General features: G+C 47.0%; 1 protein-coding gene across 1 annotated transcript in view; it reads right to left on the bottom strand.

Moving 5' to 3' along the window:
* EPHX2 (epoxide hydrolase 2) overlaps positions 1-15,331 on the bottom strand; it is a 98,713-nt gene that overhangs the window by 60,996 nt on the left and 22,386 nt on the right. The window contains exons 2-5 of the mRNA XM_081904092.1: positions 11,722-11,806; positions 10,683-10,842; positions 8,978-9,168; positions 6,665-6,787 (exon numbers count right to left, since the gene is read on the bottom strand). Of these exons, the coding sequence (XP_081760218.1) occupies positions 6,665-6,787; positions 8,978-9,168; positions 10,683-10,842; positions 11,722-11,806 (559 nt within the window). The remainder of the gene's footprint in view (positions 1-6,664; positions 6,788-8,977; positions 9,169-10,682; positions 10,843-11,721; positions 11,807-15,331) is intronic.

The following is a 15,331-nucleotide window of genomic DNA, read 5'->3' as shown; positions in this document are numbered from 1 at the left end:
TTTAGTCCTTTAGTCGTGTCCGACTCTTCGTGCCCCCCTGGACCAGAGCATGCCAGGCCCTCCTGTCTTTCACTGCCTCCCGCAGTTTGATCAAACTCATGCTGGTAGCTTCGAGAACAATATCCAACCATCTTGTCCTCTGTCATCCCCTTCTCCTTGTGCCCTCCATCTTTCCCAACATCAAGGTCTTTTCCAGGGAGTCTTCTCTTCTCATGAGGTGGCCAAAGTCTTGGAGCCTCAGCTTCAGGATCTGTCCTTCCAGTGAGCACTCAGGGCTGATTTCATTCAGAATGCATAGGTTTGATCTTCTTGCAGTCCATGGGACTCTCAAGAGTCTCCTCCAGACCAGAATTCAAAAGCATCAATTCTTCAGCGATCAGCCTTCTTTATGGTCCAGCTCTCACTTCCATACATCACTACTGGGAAAACCATAGCTTTAACTATACGGACCTTTGTTGGCAAGGTGACGTCTCTGCTTTTAAAGATGCTGTCTAGGTTTGTCATTGCTTTACTCCCAAGAAGCAGGCGTCTTTTAATTTCGTGACTGCTGTCACCATCTGCAGTGATCATGGAACCCAAGAAAGTAAAATCTCTCACTGCCTCCATTTCTTCCCCTTCTATTTGCCAGGAGGTGATGGGCCCAGTGGCCATGATCTTCGTTAGATTATTAAATATGGAAGTGCAATAAGACATGAGCCATCAGTTGGTATTTCCAGAAGGCTGAGGAAGACCTTGTTAGGATATAGTTCCGTTCCACCTTAAAAGAGTACAGGCATGACTGTTGTGTGTCACATGCCTGTTTACTTTCAGCACAGATCTGCTGGGAACTTCCGTTTTGCATTGCTGGTGTTTTGCCTGGAGACTAAGGAAAGCAGAGATCCCCCCCCCCTTTGTTCCTGCTGCTGAATAAAATGCTGTAATATACTGCTTACACATGGCTCTGTCAGCCTCTTCTGCTATGAGAAGATTTATTCACTCTGCTGACAGAGCGTGCACGGGTCTCTAAACGTATCTGAGGCTCGTGTCACTGATTGATGCTGTTCCAAGGGAGACCGGTGATTGTCCGGCTGCCGGCCGGTGGCTGGAGCCAGCTGGGGGCCTGCCTGATGCCCCCGTCTCCCTGGCATTATCCCAATAGACCTGACATTTGTGTTGTGGTATACCGTATTTTTTGCTCGATAGGACGCACTTTTTCCCCTTCAAAAATGAAGGGGAAATGTGTGTGCGTCCTATGGAGCGAAGACACCATAGCCCCGCGGCCATCTCCCGGCTGGAGAGGTAACGTGTGGCTATGGCAGGAGCCTCCATAGCCGCGCGTCACCTCTCCAGCCGGGAGAGCGCGCACGGAGCTAAAGCAGCCCCCCGCGACCCTCTCCCGGCTGGAGAAGTGACGCGTGACTATGGCAGCAGCCTCTCCGCTGCGCCTTTCGCTGCTCCCTGACCTGCTCTTTGGGGCTGGTGGTGGGCTTCCCCCCGCCAGTCCCAAAGAGCAGGTCGAAAGGAACCTGAAGCCTGGAGAGCGAGAGGGGTCGGTGCGCACTGCCCCTCTAGCTCTCCAGGCTTCCAAGGTAGCCGCCTGAACGCACCTTAAACGGCACCTTGTTTTAGAGGGGGGAAATTCTCCCACTCTCTGCGCAGCGCTTCCTGCCGCTTCGCTGAAGGGGTGCTGGGCAGAGAGCGGAAGAATTTTTTTCCTTGTTCTCCCCCCTCTAAAACAAGGTGCGTCCTATTGTCCGGTGCGTCCAATGGTGCGAAAAATACAGTAATTTGTTGGGAGCCGCCCAGAGCGGCAGGGAATCCCAGTCTGATGGGCGGGGTATCAAAAATAAATGGTTGTTATTGTTATCACTGCCTTCCTACACCCACAAAATGTCAGAAATGTTCCCTGCAGAGCTGCAACTGAAAGGTTCTTCCCTTCCAGCATCAAGCCTGGTGAAGCAGCCACTCCGCCTTTCTAACGTGACTAGAAGTTGCTTCACTCTGCAAGCACTTAAGCCTTCAGCTCACGGGCTGCCAACCAGTTTCTGGCAGAAGCCAACTGGCTTGTCACATCTTTCATCTTCTTGCGAAAGCTATATTATGCGAACAGGCTATTCTGTTATGTGCAGCTGGTTGGCCAACCAAACCCAAAGGAGTGCTCACTGCTGGTTCCTCATCATCCTGGGAGATGCAGGGTTCTACCCTGGGCCCGTTGTTGTTCAACATATTTATAAACAACTTGGATGAAGGAATTGAAGGAACGCTCGTCAAATTTGCAGATGAACCAAACTGCAGAAGACAGAATCGGTGTTCAACATGGCCTTAACATTTACCGATGGTATATAACACCTGCAAAGTTAGCAAAAATATATAAAACCTGTAACAAATGCTGGAAATGCAGGGAAAAAGAGGGATCCTTTTTCCATATGTGGTGGGAATGCAGAAAGGTCAAAGGTTTTGGGGAAAGTGTTTATAATGAAATGAAGAGTATACTAAAATACACCTTTGGAAAAAAAACGGAGGCTTTTCTGTTAGGACTAGCAGGAAGGGATATTAAGAACAATGACGGCAAATTTTTTCAATATGCGACAACGGCCGCAAGAGTCCTACTAGCTCAAAATTGGAAACAACAGAACATACCGACGGTTGAGGAATGGAGAGCAAAATTGTTAGATTACGCGGAGATGGACAGATTGACGGGGAAAATTAGATATATAAAAGACCAAAGGTTCATTGATGACTGGGGGAAATTTGTGGAGTATCTGGAAAATATAAGTGAAGGTCAGATAACGCTAGTTGGGTCCAAAAAGGCTCTGTGAAAAAAGTAGGAATATTGTCTAAAGAGAAAAAGATGAAAAGAGAAAATAATGTCAGTACAAACTAGGATTTGCGTAAATTTGTTAAATAAGGGCATGGATGATTTGAGGGGAAGTTGAAGGAAGTCTCAAAGAAAGGAATCCATGATAATAAGATGTAAACTGTTTTATTTTTTGTTTGTTATGGTTTAAAAACAATAAAAATCATGATGAAAAACAACAACAACAACAACAACAACATGGCCTTAACAGATCAAACAACTGGGACCAAACTAACAAACTGAAATTCAATGGGGATAAATGCAAGGATAAATGCACATAGGCAGGAATGGCCAGCTGCACGAATGTAACATGTAAATTTGAAAAGGATCTAGGGTTCTTAGGAAACCACAAGCGGCCTAGGTCCCTCGTACCTACAGGACCGCCTCTCCTGGTATGCCCCGCAGAGGACCTTAAGGTCCATAAATAGCAACACTCTAGAGGTCCCAGGCCCTAAGGAAGTCAGATTCGCCTCAACCAGAGCCAGGGCCTTTTCAACACTGGCTCCAGCCTGGTGGAATGCTCTGTCTCATGAGACCAGGGCCCTGAAGGATCTGATTTCTTTCTGCAGGGCCTGTAAGACAGAGTTGTTCTGCCTGGCCTTTGGCTTGGAATCAACTTGATCCCCTTCCCCTCTTTCCTTTCTCCTTCTGCGATGGAACTCCTATTTGGGGACTTCCCTGGCTTTTCTGGCCCACGTAGGACCAGTCTGGATAGTTGGCCTTGGTGAAGATTTGACGTTTCCCCCTGCCCCCCGCAACAGTTTTTGATCTGGGCTCCCACTCAAACGAGGCTGCATTTTAAGTAGTATTATAATCTTGTTTTTCAGTTGTATTTTAATCAATTGTTTTTATACCTGATGTTAGCAGCCCTGAGCCCGGTCTTGGCCAGGGAGGGCGGGGTATATATATATAATTAAATAAATAAATAAAATAAAATAAATAAACACGAGTCAACAATTTGATGAAGCAGCAAAAAAGCTGATGCTATTCAAGGCTGCATCAACAGAGGCACAGCATCCAGACTAAGGAACTGGAGGCAGCAACAACTTCTGAACAGAAGTCGCTGGAAACCACAGGAGATGAGAGGATAGTGCTCTCATGCTCAAATCCTACTTGTAGGTTTCAATTTGCAGCCTCTGGTTAGCCACTGTGCAAACAGGATCCTGGATTAGTAATAATAATAATAATTTATATGGGACTGGCAGAGATGACTGGCAGAATCCGAGATCGGGGGAGAGAGACAGGGGAAGAAGATTGGAAGAAATTCAAGGACTATCTTAAGAAATACTGCAAAATTAATGAATGTTAGAATGACGTTGGTTTAGAAATTATGTGGTTTCCAGCTGTAATGGATAAGTAAAAAAGAAAAGAGAGACTAAAAATTAAATGAAAAATAAGGGAAAGGATTTGCTGAATTAATAAATTAGAAATGGGAATACAGAAAGGGGAGGTATGAGGAAGTCGGGGAAGTAAGTTATAAGAAAATAAGGGATTGAAATTATACTTGTTTTTATTTTTGTTTGTTTGTATTATTGTATTGTATTGTTTTGTTTTGTTTTTATAAAATGTTTGAAACTTTAATAAAAATCTTTTAAAAAAATAATAATAGGACTTCCGGGATAGCGCGATCCGGTAATGGCGGATTCCCTCCGAGCTCCGGAGGGAATCGGCTCCGCTGAGGACGGGTCTTGCTGTGCCGGCGACACGGGGACCCTTAAAAACCGCAGGCGCTGAAGCCTGCGGACTTGGTGACTCGGTGGGCACCTTAAACGCCCTCCCCGACCCGCGAAGAGCCTTTTTAAAGGCTGCGGAGTGGACTGGGGTGCGGCGCGGTGCTGAGAGTCCATCGCTACCTCGGCGGAGCGAAGCCGCGAGCCATGGCTGGAGAGCGCTGTCTTCCTTCCTGAAATTCGGACTGAAATAAAGAACCCGTGAGTAGAATGGAAATTTGATATTAAAATTTTACCTTGGATTGGAGTACGACCGGGGGATGTGCTAAAAGGAAGTCCACACTCCCCCCCCCACAAAAAGACTTAAGCAAGGAGAAGAGCACTGAGGTGGAAAGACTTTTGTGCTTAGAAAAACAACTTGCACGAATTGGATTAAAAAGCTATTGTGCTGGAGAGGAGAGAGGAACTTTAGAAGTTTTTGTGTAATTTCCCCCCCCCCCCTCATTCTGGACCCGGGAGGGTCCTGTGTGTGAGCCCGAGGAAAAGGAGAAAGAAAGTTTGACAGATGTCAAAAGAGCTGTCAGACGGGCAACTAAAGGCTGGAATTGAGAGACTTAGAAAATTTCTTTTGGATTAAAGGGGACATATTGTATCTGAATTGATTGGAAACAAAGTATTTGTGAATAACAAAGTAACGAACTGTTGGAAAGGAACGATTGGACTGGCAATCCCCCTGGAGGGAACAAAAGATACTGCAATGGCTGCAGAAGGAAAATTACTGGCAGAGATTGAAAGGATGTTTTTTCTCGTGGGAATTCTACAAGAACAGACTGCAGATATGAGCAAACAACTTGTGACCTTGAATCTGAAATTGTGTAACTCTGCTGATGACAAAAAGCTGGAAAATAACCCGGCAGCCGGAACAGAAGAGATAGTTTTGGAAATAGGGGGAAAGGAAGAAGAAGAAGGAGAGGATGTTCAGATGGAAAGTATCAACCAAAAGCCTGCAGCTTCAGAAAATAAAGGACTTGAAGAACAGGACCAGTGTACCGTAAATTTGCAAAAGGAGAGAAGGACAAAGGAAGAAGCCCCTGGAACATCTGAAATACTGGAATATAAAAGAATAAACAAGCATGATTGGGACTTCTTCCTCAAGTTTGAGTATGGGAGACTGGCAGACCCTTGGCAGCAATTGCTATGGACTGATTCGGAAGGAAAGAACAAGTATGACTGGGACCCTTTCTTTGAGTTTGAGCATGGGAGATTGGCAGATCCTTGGCAGCAACTGCTATCGACTTTGGCGGAAGGAAAGAAAAGGGAGCTTGGGATACAACTCCTTCGAGAATTGAAGGCCAACAAGCAACAAAATAGATGGAGAGAGACTAACTGGGGCTTGAGGGCCTCGGATGTGAGAAATCCGGGCTGAAACTGATTTTCAGAATAGAAATGTGGAAAGGGACAGAAACTGGGCCAGGGAGGGAGGGGGAGAGTAGAATAGTAAGAATTTTTGAGTTATGATTTTTTTAATTTGGAAATGTTTTGTTTAAAATGGGAGGATTCGTGTGAGAGAAGATAGGCCGACCTTAGAGAAAGGAGTTAATGTGTAATAACTTATAAGTAAATTTGAGTCTAACAAGAGATGCTAAATATTAAGAATAGAGGATAACAATATAATAGAGAGAGGAGGAAATAACTTGCTGAATTAACTATTAAAATTGGAATGTGGGAAGGAGAGATGTGGGGAAGTCAAGGAAAGAGGGTAATGAAAATTATATATGTATTGTTTTTGTGTTTGGTGTTTGCGTGGGTGTGTTTGTTTATAAAAAATTCGAAAACTCAATAAAAATTTATTAAAATAATAATAATAATAATAATAATTTATATGCCACTCTGGGCAGCTTCCAACGAATTAAAACAGCAAACGCAGTAAAACATCAAGCATTAAAAACTTCCCCACACAGGGCTGCCTTCTTCTAAAGATCCAATAATAATTTATTATTTAGACAGCACGGTGGCCTGATCCAGCAGCCTCCTTCTTATGTCCATTACTCATTAGGGTTGCAATGCAATCCACAGGTGCAATTGCTAAAACCCAGGAACCAACCTACAGACAGAAAGTCATTTCCACTCAATGTCTGCATACAAAAAAGCTCCTCACCTGAACTCCCGTCAGGTCCTGCAGCTCCTTCAGAGCAGAGTCAAAATCTTTCACAAGGATGGTGGTCATGCCCATCTCCCGAGCGGGCTTCAAGTTTGCGCCGGTGTCATCCAGAAAAATAACCTGGCGGAGGAAGAAGCAAAAGCCAGAGTCAGCTGAAAGGAAAGAACGAATGCACCTATCCTGTTCTGCCATTGTTAGATCTAGTGGGCCTCTGACTACCTCGTGGCTGCATGGAATGCCTTGTGGATATACAGTGCTGCCTCGCAAGACGAAAAGAATCCATTCCGCGAGTCTCTTCGTCTTGCGGTTTTTTCGTCTTGTGAAGCAAGCCCATTAGCGGCTTAGCGGCTTAGCGCTATTAGTGGCTTAGCAGGCTTAGCGGATCAGCTGTTAAGCGGCTTAGCGGATCAGCTGATAAGCGGCTTAGCGGATCAGCTGTTAAGCGGCTTAGAGGATCAGCTGTTAAGCGGCTTAGCGGCTTAGCTGTTAAGCGGCTTAGCGGCTTAGCGGATCAGCTGTTAAGCGGCTTAGCGGCTTGGGAAAAAGGGGGGAGGGGAAAAACCCGCAGGAACTCGCAAGACATTTTCGTCTTGCGAAGCAAGCCCATAGGAAATTCGTTTTGTGAAGCACCTCCAAAACGGAAAACCCTTTCGTCTAGCGGGTTTTCCATCTTGCGAGGCATTCGTCTTGCGGGGCACCACTGTACACCACAATTTTCTTTTTTAAAAACTTATTCTGCACCCAGCCAGTCCTAATTCTGCAGCAAGGAAAACAGGACTGTCCTGATTTGCCTAGGGAAGTGGCATAATCTCAAGAGGCTAGGCATTCATGACACCACCCCCTGCCCCCAAAACCCTCAAGGGATCTGATCTATTCACCCCTCTGACCCTCTAGCCAACCCCAAGCATAACCCCATAGCTACTGGGGAAGACCCACAATCTGCAGCAGAATGCTGGTGGACAAGCTAGGAAAGAGCCTAGAGATCCATTATCTGCAATCCTGGGCTTCACACTTTTAACACTGTGGTCTGGCAAGATTGAATCAAAAGAGCAGCCAAGTGGGGGCCGTTAACCCTTTCTCCACCACAATTTCCCGGACAGGTCACAGTCTCTTTCTCTCTCTCCTTTGGAGGACTGGCTGATGACATGTAAGAACAGCTCCCTAAGAACGGGTGCCTGAGTTTGATTCGTGTCCCCTACTTCCATCCCTGTCCCTTTTCACTTATGTGTTGTGCTTTTTTTTTTAGATTGGCAGCTTGTGGGCAGGGACTGTTTCAACTGATCGCATGTAGGCTATTCAGGGAGCCTTTTTAACTGAAGAGTTGAATACAAACACGCCAAGTATGAGTGTGTGTCTGTGTGTGCACGTGTGTGTGTGAGAGAGAGAGAGAAAGAGAGAGCGCCAAACAAACATACACACACTGCAATTTGCTCTGTTTGGACTGGGACCACAGGCCTTATCCCCTCTAATGTGGCAAAGAGTACATTGAGTGTGTGGATCAAATCAGGAAAATGGTATGGGTTTGATCTCCCCATCGACCACCACTGGGGTCCAGATTACATGTATATACACACAGACCTACTTCTGAAACTAAATTTAAAGAGAAAGGAGAACAGATCATGGATTTTCTCCGAAGGCCTCATCCAACTTGCTCTCTGAATACTTGTTTTTCACCACAAGACCCATTCCCGCCACCATCCTGTGGCCATGTTTGACAGGTAGGTGAGGATACTCGCTTGACATCACGACGACATCAGGTGCACCATTTTTTGCTCGTGCAGTCAGCTGATTGTTGGCAATTGCAAAGGGGGGGGGGAGTTGTGGGTGATGCCAAACAGCTGATCAGTGGTTTATACAAGCCCCTTTTTGGCCCCGCCATGTCTTTACCTGCCACACAACTGGCACTGAGTGTACAGAGGAAAACAACCAAGATGATCAAGGGTCTGGAAACCAAATCTTAGCCTGGAGAAGAGGAGACTGAGAGGTGACACCTTCAAATATCTGAAGGGCTGTCATGTGGAAGATGGAACAAGCTTGTTTCTGCTGCTCCAGAGGGGAGGAGCTGAACCAATGGATTCGAACTACAAGGAAGGAGATTCTGGCTAAACAGTAGGGAGAACTTTCTGACAGTGAAAGGTTCCTCACCACCACCCCTGCCCCAGAGAATAGAATCATAGAATTGCAGAGTTATAGAGTCATCTAGTCCAACCCCCTGCAGTTCAGGACTGATGTTAAACACATCTGGAGAGAGAGAGATCCTGAAGGGAACAACAGAAGTACAAGACAGGTTCACAGATGTGTGCCACCAACCTCTTCAGGTTTCACCTTCAGCACATCCAGCGCATACTCATAGATCTTGGGATCCGGCTTTTGCAGACCGACACGGCATGACTCAATCACCCGGTCAAAATATCTGTTCAGCAGACAGAGGGCAAGCCCAGTACGGTGCCTGAAGTGGCTGTCATCAACCCAGTTGTTGGTCAGGACAGCTGTCTTGAAGCCTGGAAGGGGAGAGGCAGGAGAGTCAGAAGATGAACCAAAGCCCAGGCCACGTTCCGTACCATAGTTAGGAAATACGTCTTAATTCCAGATGTGGATTCAGATAGCATAAAGAATTAGGGTGCAGGGAGAAGGGCTTGGGTGCTTTGTAAACCGCCCTGCGATCTTCGGGTGAAGGGTGGCATGGAAAATTAATAATAAAAAAATGACCTGTAATGGTTCTAGGGGTTGCTCGTGCGTAAGTCGTCGCCACTCCTGGCTGGGTTACCTGGGTGAACCCTTTCTGTCCGGACAGCCTCTCACCCGTGGCTGTCTCAATCGCTGGCAGAATCCGTCAGTGGGCGTTTCTTGAACTTCTTCCAGCAAAGAAGTTCTTTGACGCCTAGTCTCCTCCTACTCTCCCTGCGCGGAAGTCTTCTGCGCAGGGAGGGTGTGGGCAGCGGAGGACCCGTGCTCTCCCCGCTGGTCTCTGGCGAGGAGTCGTGGAGCCCCCTCACCGATTCCCCCTTCTGCCCCCCTTCTCCACTGGTGCTACGCTGATTTACTTCCCCAGCAGATGGGCTGCCTCTCTCCCTACTGGGACCCTCTCCGGCATCCCTCCGGAGCCTTCCCTCCACCTCTAGCTCCGATGGCAGTTCCCTGACATGACCCATTCAGAGGGAAAAGCTTTCATGCTGCATCTGTTTTCGGAATAGTGTCATACTGCTTTTCTGTTAGATCGCTGTACAGTGGACACTCGGGTTGCGAACGTGATCAGTGCGGGATGCACATTTGCAACTCGCAGTGGCACGTCAGTGCACGTGCGGGTTGTGATATGGGGCTTTTGCGCATGCACAAAGCGCGATGTAGCGATGTACCCGTTCCGGTACATCCGGGTTTCGGTGGTCCGTAACCCGAAAAAACGGAACCTGAAGCATCTGTAACCCGAGGTATGACTATGCCACTTTTAGAGTTTTTAAAATGTTAAATGTTTTAGAAACACTTTTAAACATACAAGCGATAAATGAAGGATATCAACAGGGTGAATAAATATAGGGCTCATTCTAAGCTTATAAAAAGTAAATGTAAAGGGACCCCTGACCATTAGGTCCAGTCGTGACCTGGGTTGCGGCGCTCATCTCGCTTTATTGGACGAGGGAGCCGGAGTACAGCTTCCGGGTCATGTGGCCAGCATGACTAAGCCGCTTCTGGCGAACCAGAGCAGCGCACAGAAAAGGCCGTTTACCTTCCCGCTGGAGTGGCAGCTATTTATCTACTTGCACTTTGTCGTGCTTTCGAACTGCTAGATTGGCAGGAGCAGGGACAGAGCAACGGGAGGTCACTCTGTCATGGGGATTCGAACCGCCGACCTTCTGATCGGCAAGCCCTAGGCTCTGTGGTTTAACCCACAGCGCCACCCGCGTCCTGAGCTCATAAAAAAGCACCCTACAAAAATACAACACCGACATAGCCGTGAACCATCAGAGGCACCCAGGTTGTGCAACAGCCACCCCTTGCCACACGAAGGAGCCATTACCGTTCTCCCTGAGCCTCACAGCTGCCCGCAGGAAAGGGGTATTGAAGGAATGTTCCTCCATCAATTTCTCAACGATCTGAGCCACCGAGAACTCTTTTGGGAGGGAGGCTCCAGAGGCACCAGCACTCTTCTTACAGTCTTCTTCAAAGTCGGCCATCATCTGAAACACAGGAATACAGGAGGCTGCTTTATGACAAGTCAGACCATTGGGTCCCACTACCTCAGTGTTGATGTATGGAAGTGAGAGTTGGACCATAAAGAAGGCTGATCGCCGAAGAATTGACGCTTTTGAATTCTGGTGCTGGAGGAGACTCTTGAGAGTCCCATGGACTGCAAGAAGATCCAACCTCTCCATTCGGAAGGAAATCAGCCCTGAGTGCTCACTGGAAGGACAGATCCTGAAGCTGAGGCTCCAAGACTTTGGCCACCTCATGAGAAGAGAAGACTCCCTGGAAAAGACCCTGATGTTGGGAAAGATGGAGGGCACAAGGAGAAGGGGACGACAGAGGACGAGATGGTTGGACAGTGTTCTCGAAGCTACCAGCATGAGTTTGACCAAACTGCGGGAGGCAGTGGAAGACAGGAGTGCCTGGCATGCTCTGGTCCATGGGGTCACAAAGAGTCGGACACGACTAAATGACTAAACAACAACAACAACACCTCAGTGTTGTCTGCATGGATGGAGAGCAGCTCTCCAGGGTTTCCAGGCTGTATAGGTTCTCTACCCAGGGAATGAACCTGGGACCTTCTGCGGATGATCTGCCACAGATTTACGACCTTCCCTGTGTGCTCCCCTGCCACCAAACCTTAGGGAGAATTGCATTATTTATCTTGAAACAGTTGTGCAAGAAAAGGCAAGGTCTTTCCAGCAAGCACGATGGAGAAGGGAGAAATGTCTTTCGGATCCCACCAAACTGGGCCTGACGGAACTGTCCTGCTGTCTAGAGGTCCCAGCGATGGAACATTGGGGCCCGTGCTTCCCCATGACATGCTCTGCCCCAAGCCAAGACCCCTCCCTCCCGCAGCCCTTCAGTCTTACCCGGGTGAGTGCCATCTGGCCCGTCATCGCTTTGGAGAAGGGTCCATCAATGCCTCCTTGCAAGGCAACATTTTGGAAGAAATCGCTAGAAGATGAAAGCACATGCACACATACAAAATTAGACCACGGTAAGACTGGCAAATGAATCTTTGCTCCACTGTAAATTTATAATAATAATAATATGATGATGATGATGATGAATTGATTATTTCGGTCACAGACCAGTTCCAGCCCCACATACAATATCAAGGAAGTCATAAAACACAATAGGGATACATTTGAATTTGCAAATTAGGTATAACAGGGACAATACAGATATAGCAACAGTTAATAAATATATAAATTAAAACTTAGTCGCTAACATATAACTGAAATTATCATTTGAGGCCTTAATCATTATGATAGCACAGCTAAATAAAATAAAATAAAATAAAATAAAATAAAATAAAATAAAATAAAATAAAATAAAATAATAATAATAATAATAATATTTATACCCCGCCCATCTGGCTGAGTTTCCCCAGCCACTCTGGGTGGCTCCCAATCGAGTGTTAAAAACAATACAACATTAAATATTAAAAACTTCCCAAAACAGGGCTGCCTTCAGATGTCTTTTAAAGATAAGATAGCTCCTTATTTCCTTGACATCTGAAGGGAGGGTGTTCCACAGGGCAGGCACCACTACCGAGAAGGCCCTCTGTCTGGTTCCCTGAAACCTCACTTCTCGCAATGAGGGAACTGTCAGAAGGCCCTTGGCGCTGGACCTCAGTGTCCAGGCAGAACGATGGAGGTGGAGACGCTCCTTCAGGTTCCCTAAGTTTTATTAATTTTAATAATATTAATATTCCACCTTTCATCCGAATTACAGAGTGGCTTACAATATAATACATATATATGAAACAAACACACCCTGAAGACCATGCAGGGCTTCCCACTTTACACCAAGGGTGGGTAAACTCAGGGCTTCTGTGGCCCCCAAGTTCTCTCTGAGTGGCCCTTGCGACTCTCCAGGCCACGCCCCTCCCTAGCCACGCCCCCTTTTGCCAGGCTTGTTTCACATCCTCCTTGAGTATTTGCACCAGGCTGGAATGTGTCCTGGAACTCTGATAATGCATTTTGCTTGCCTGGACGGAAGGAAGGAGGGAGCTTCTGTGCATGTCTATAGAAAGCAGCCTAGCGTTCAAAAGGTATACCGTATTTTTTGCTCTGTAAGACTCCCTTTTCCCTCCTAAAAAGTAAGGGGAAATGGGTGTGCGTCTTATGGAGCGACTGCAGGCTGTGCAGCTATCCCAGAAGCCAGAACAGCAAGAGGGATTGATGCTTTCACTGCGCAGCGATCCCTCTTGCTGTTCTGGCTTCTGAGATTCAGAATATTTTTTCCCCCTTGTTTTCCTCCTCCAAAAACTAGGTGCGTCTTATAGAGTGAAAAATACGGTACATGCCTAGGAAGCCCAACCAAGCCACGTTTCCCAGAAGCAAAAGAACATGGATCAGACCAGTGACTCATCTGGCCCGGCAGGCTTCTCTAACTTTTCTCTATCCATCTTCCCCATTTTATAATTTTGAAAACTTGCACCATGCCCCCTGTTGCTCGCCTTTTCTCAAAACTGAAAAGCCCCACATGTCGCCTAACTTCACGGGGAGCCACTCCATCCCCTTGATCATTCTAGGAAGGACTTTGGTGGGCCTTGCAGGGTTCAAAGGAAGGGGGTATGCAGGCAAAAAGGCTTCACAAGCAAGAGAGGGAGACCTGCAAGAAAGAAGATTCCACCTAAACATTAGGAATAACTTCCTGACAGTAAGAGCTGTTCGACAGTGGAATTTGCTGCCAAGGAGTGTGGTGGGGTCTCCTTCTTTGGAGGTCTTTAAGCAGAGGCTTGACAACCATATGTCAGGAGTGCTCTGATGGTGTTTCCTGCTTGGCAGGGGGTTGGACTCAATGGCCCTTGTGGTCTCTTCCAACTCTATGATTCTATGATTCTATGACCTGCTGACAAAAGGGAGTCAACTAGAGCTCAAGCACAAACTCTTATTCAATTGCATCCATGGAAATGCCAGCCAGCACCGCAGGTTTAAGTTTGAACGCCAAAGCTATAAAAGTGATGGCTTCACCAATCCGATTGCATTCAAAACTGTTGCAACCAGCCCTGGGACCTTAGGGTGAAGGGCGGGTTGTTAATTAAAGCAATAATAATCTTTCCAAGCATACCCTTGTAGTATTAAGATGTCAAGAAGGGAAACGGACCAAACCTCAGGTTCTTTCATCTGCCTCCTTTTCAATCAGATAATCTCCAACCTTTGTAATTAAGGCAGTATCCATATCTCTTTGCTCTGGGGAACTGCTCAAGGGCGTATCCTGACTGAGTTTTAGCCTTTCCAGGTGAAATGTACGTAATACCTTGGAAGCCGGTGCTTGGTGTTTTAATCTCTTTGCTGCTCTTTCATTACTACAGGATGGAACAGGCGATAGGGAGGAAGGAAGATTAAGACCCAGTTGTTGTTGGCATCTGTCTATCTCAGGAGACAATGGAGTGTGCCTCTGGGGGTGAAGCCAAAAGGCTGCGTTGTTAGTGACCGCCAGACCCCCAAGCCTGGGAAGTGTGCCGAGACGACAAGCCCCCCCTCTTGGCCTTGCCGATGTGGTCCAAAAGAAACCAGAGCAAGATGTTTGGCAGCAGGGAAGGAGAGTCCACCATCTCACACTGGGAGCCTGTTCCACTGTGTATAAATATTATGAAATGAATGGATGGATGATAACAGAACCCTGTCCCAGGCCATGATGGCTACATACTCCACCAGTGTATTGGAGGGAATATGGCTCTGAATGCATTGCTGAGAATCACAGGTGTTGAAGAAGAAGAAGAAGAAGAAGAAGAAGAAGAGGAGGAGTTTGGATTTGATATTAGCTTTATCACTACCCGAAGGAGTCTCAAAAGGGCTAACATTCTCCTTTCCCTTCCTCCCCCACAACAAACACTCTGTGAAGTGAGTGGGGCTGAGAGACTTCAGAAAAGTGTGACTGGCCCAAAGTCACCCAGCAGCTGCATGTGGAGGAGCGGGGAAGCGAACCCGGTTCACCAGATTACGAGACTACCGCTCTTAACCACTACACCACACTGGCTCCACACTGAGAGGGCTCTTGGACTCATGTTCTGCTTTCAGGCTTCCCACTGGGACATCTGGTTGGCTCTCTACTTATTCTACTCCAGCACCACATCAAAGGGTCAGTCAGTCAGTGTGTTGGAGAGAGAGAGACTGAGTGTTACAGATCGTGTAGAGTTAAGGTTGCTGCTAAGAGCAGCTGCAGACACTCAGTGTAGTGCAGCATTCATTTATGCTTAGACCTCATTAAGCTCTGTATATAGTTGGATAATAGTTGTAGATAGAATAAAGAAGATATTCTACAGAGCTGCTCTCCGAGTCGTTTATATGCTCTGCTATACTCTGCTGTGTGACGACTGTCTTCTTGTGGAAGTGAATCCGGTGCTCACAACTCTAAGCTGTGAGTCCACAGCACTTTGACCAGTTCCTGTCCAGAAGGTGGTCTCTGGAAGTGCTACCCAGCTCGCCTGGCCCAGTCGGGGCTAAAGTGTGTGAGTCCAGTTGGTGG

Source organism: Podarcis melisellensis, assembly GCF_964234715.1.
Source record: "Podarcis melisellensis genome assembly, chromosome: 3".
Taxonomy (NCBI): Eukaryota; Metazoa; Chordata; class Lepidosauria; order Squamata; family Lacertidae; genus Podarcis; species Podarcis melisellensis.
Note: the sequence above shows the minus strand (reverse complement) of the source record. Positions and strands in the feature narration are given on the sequence as shown.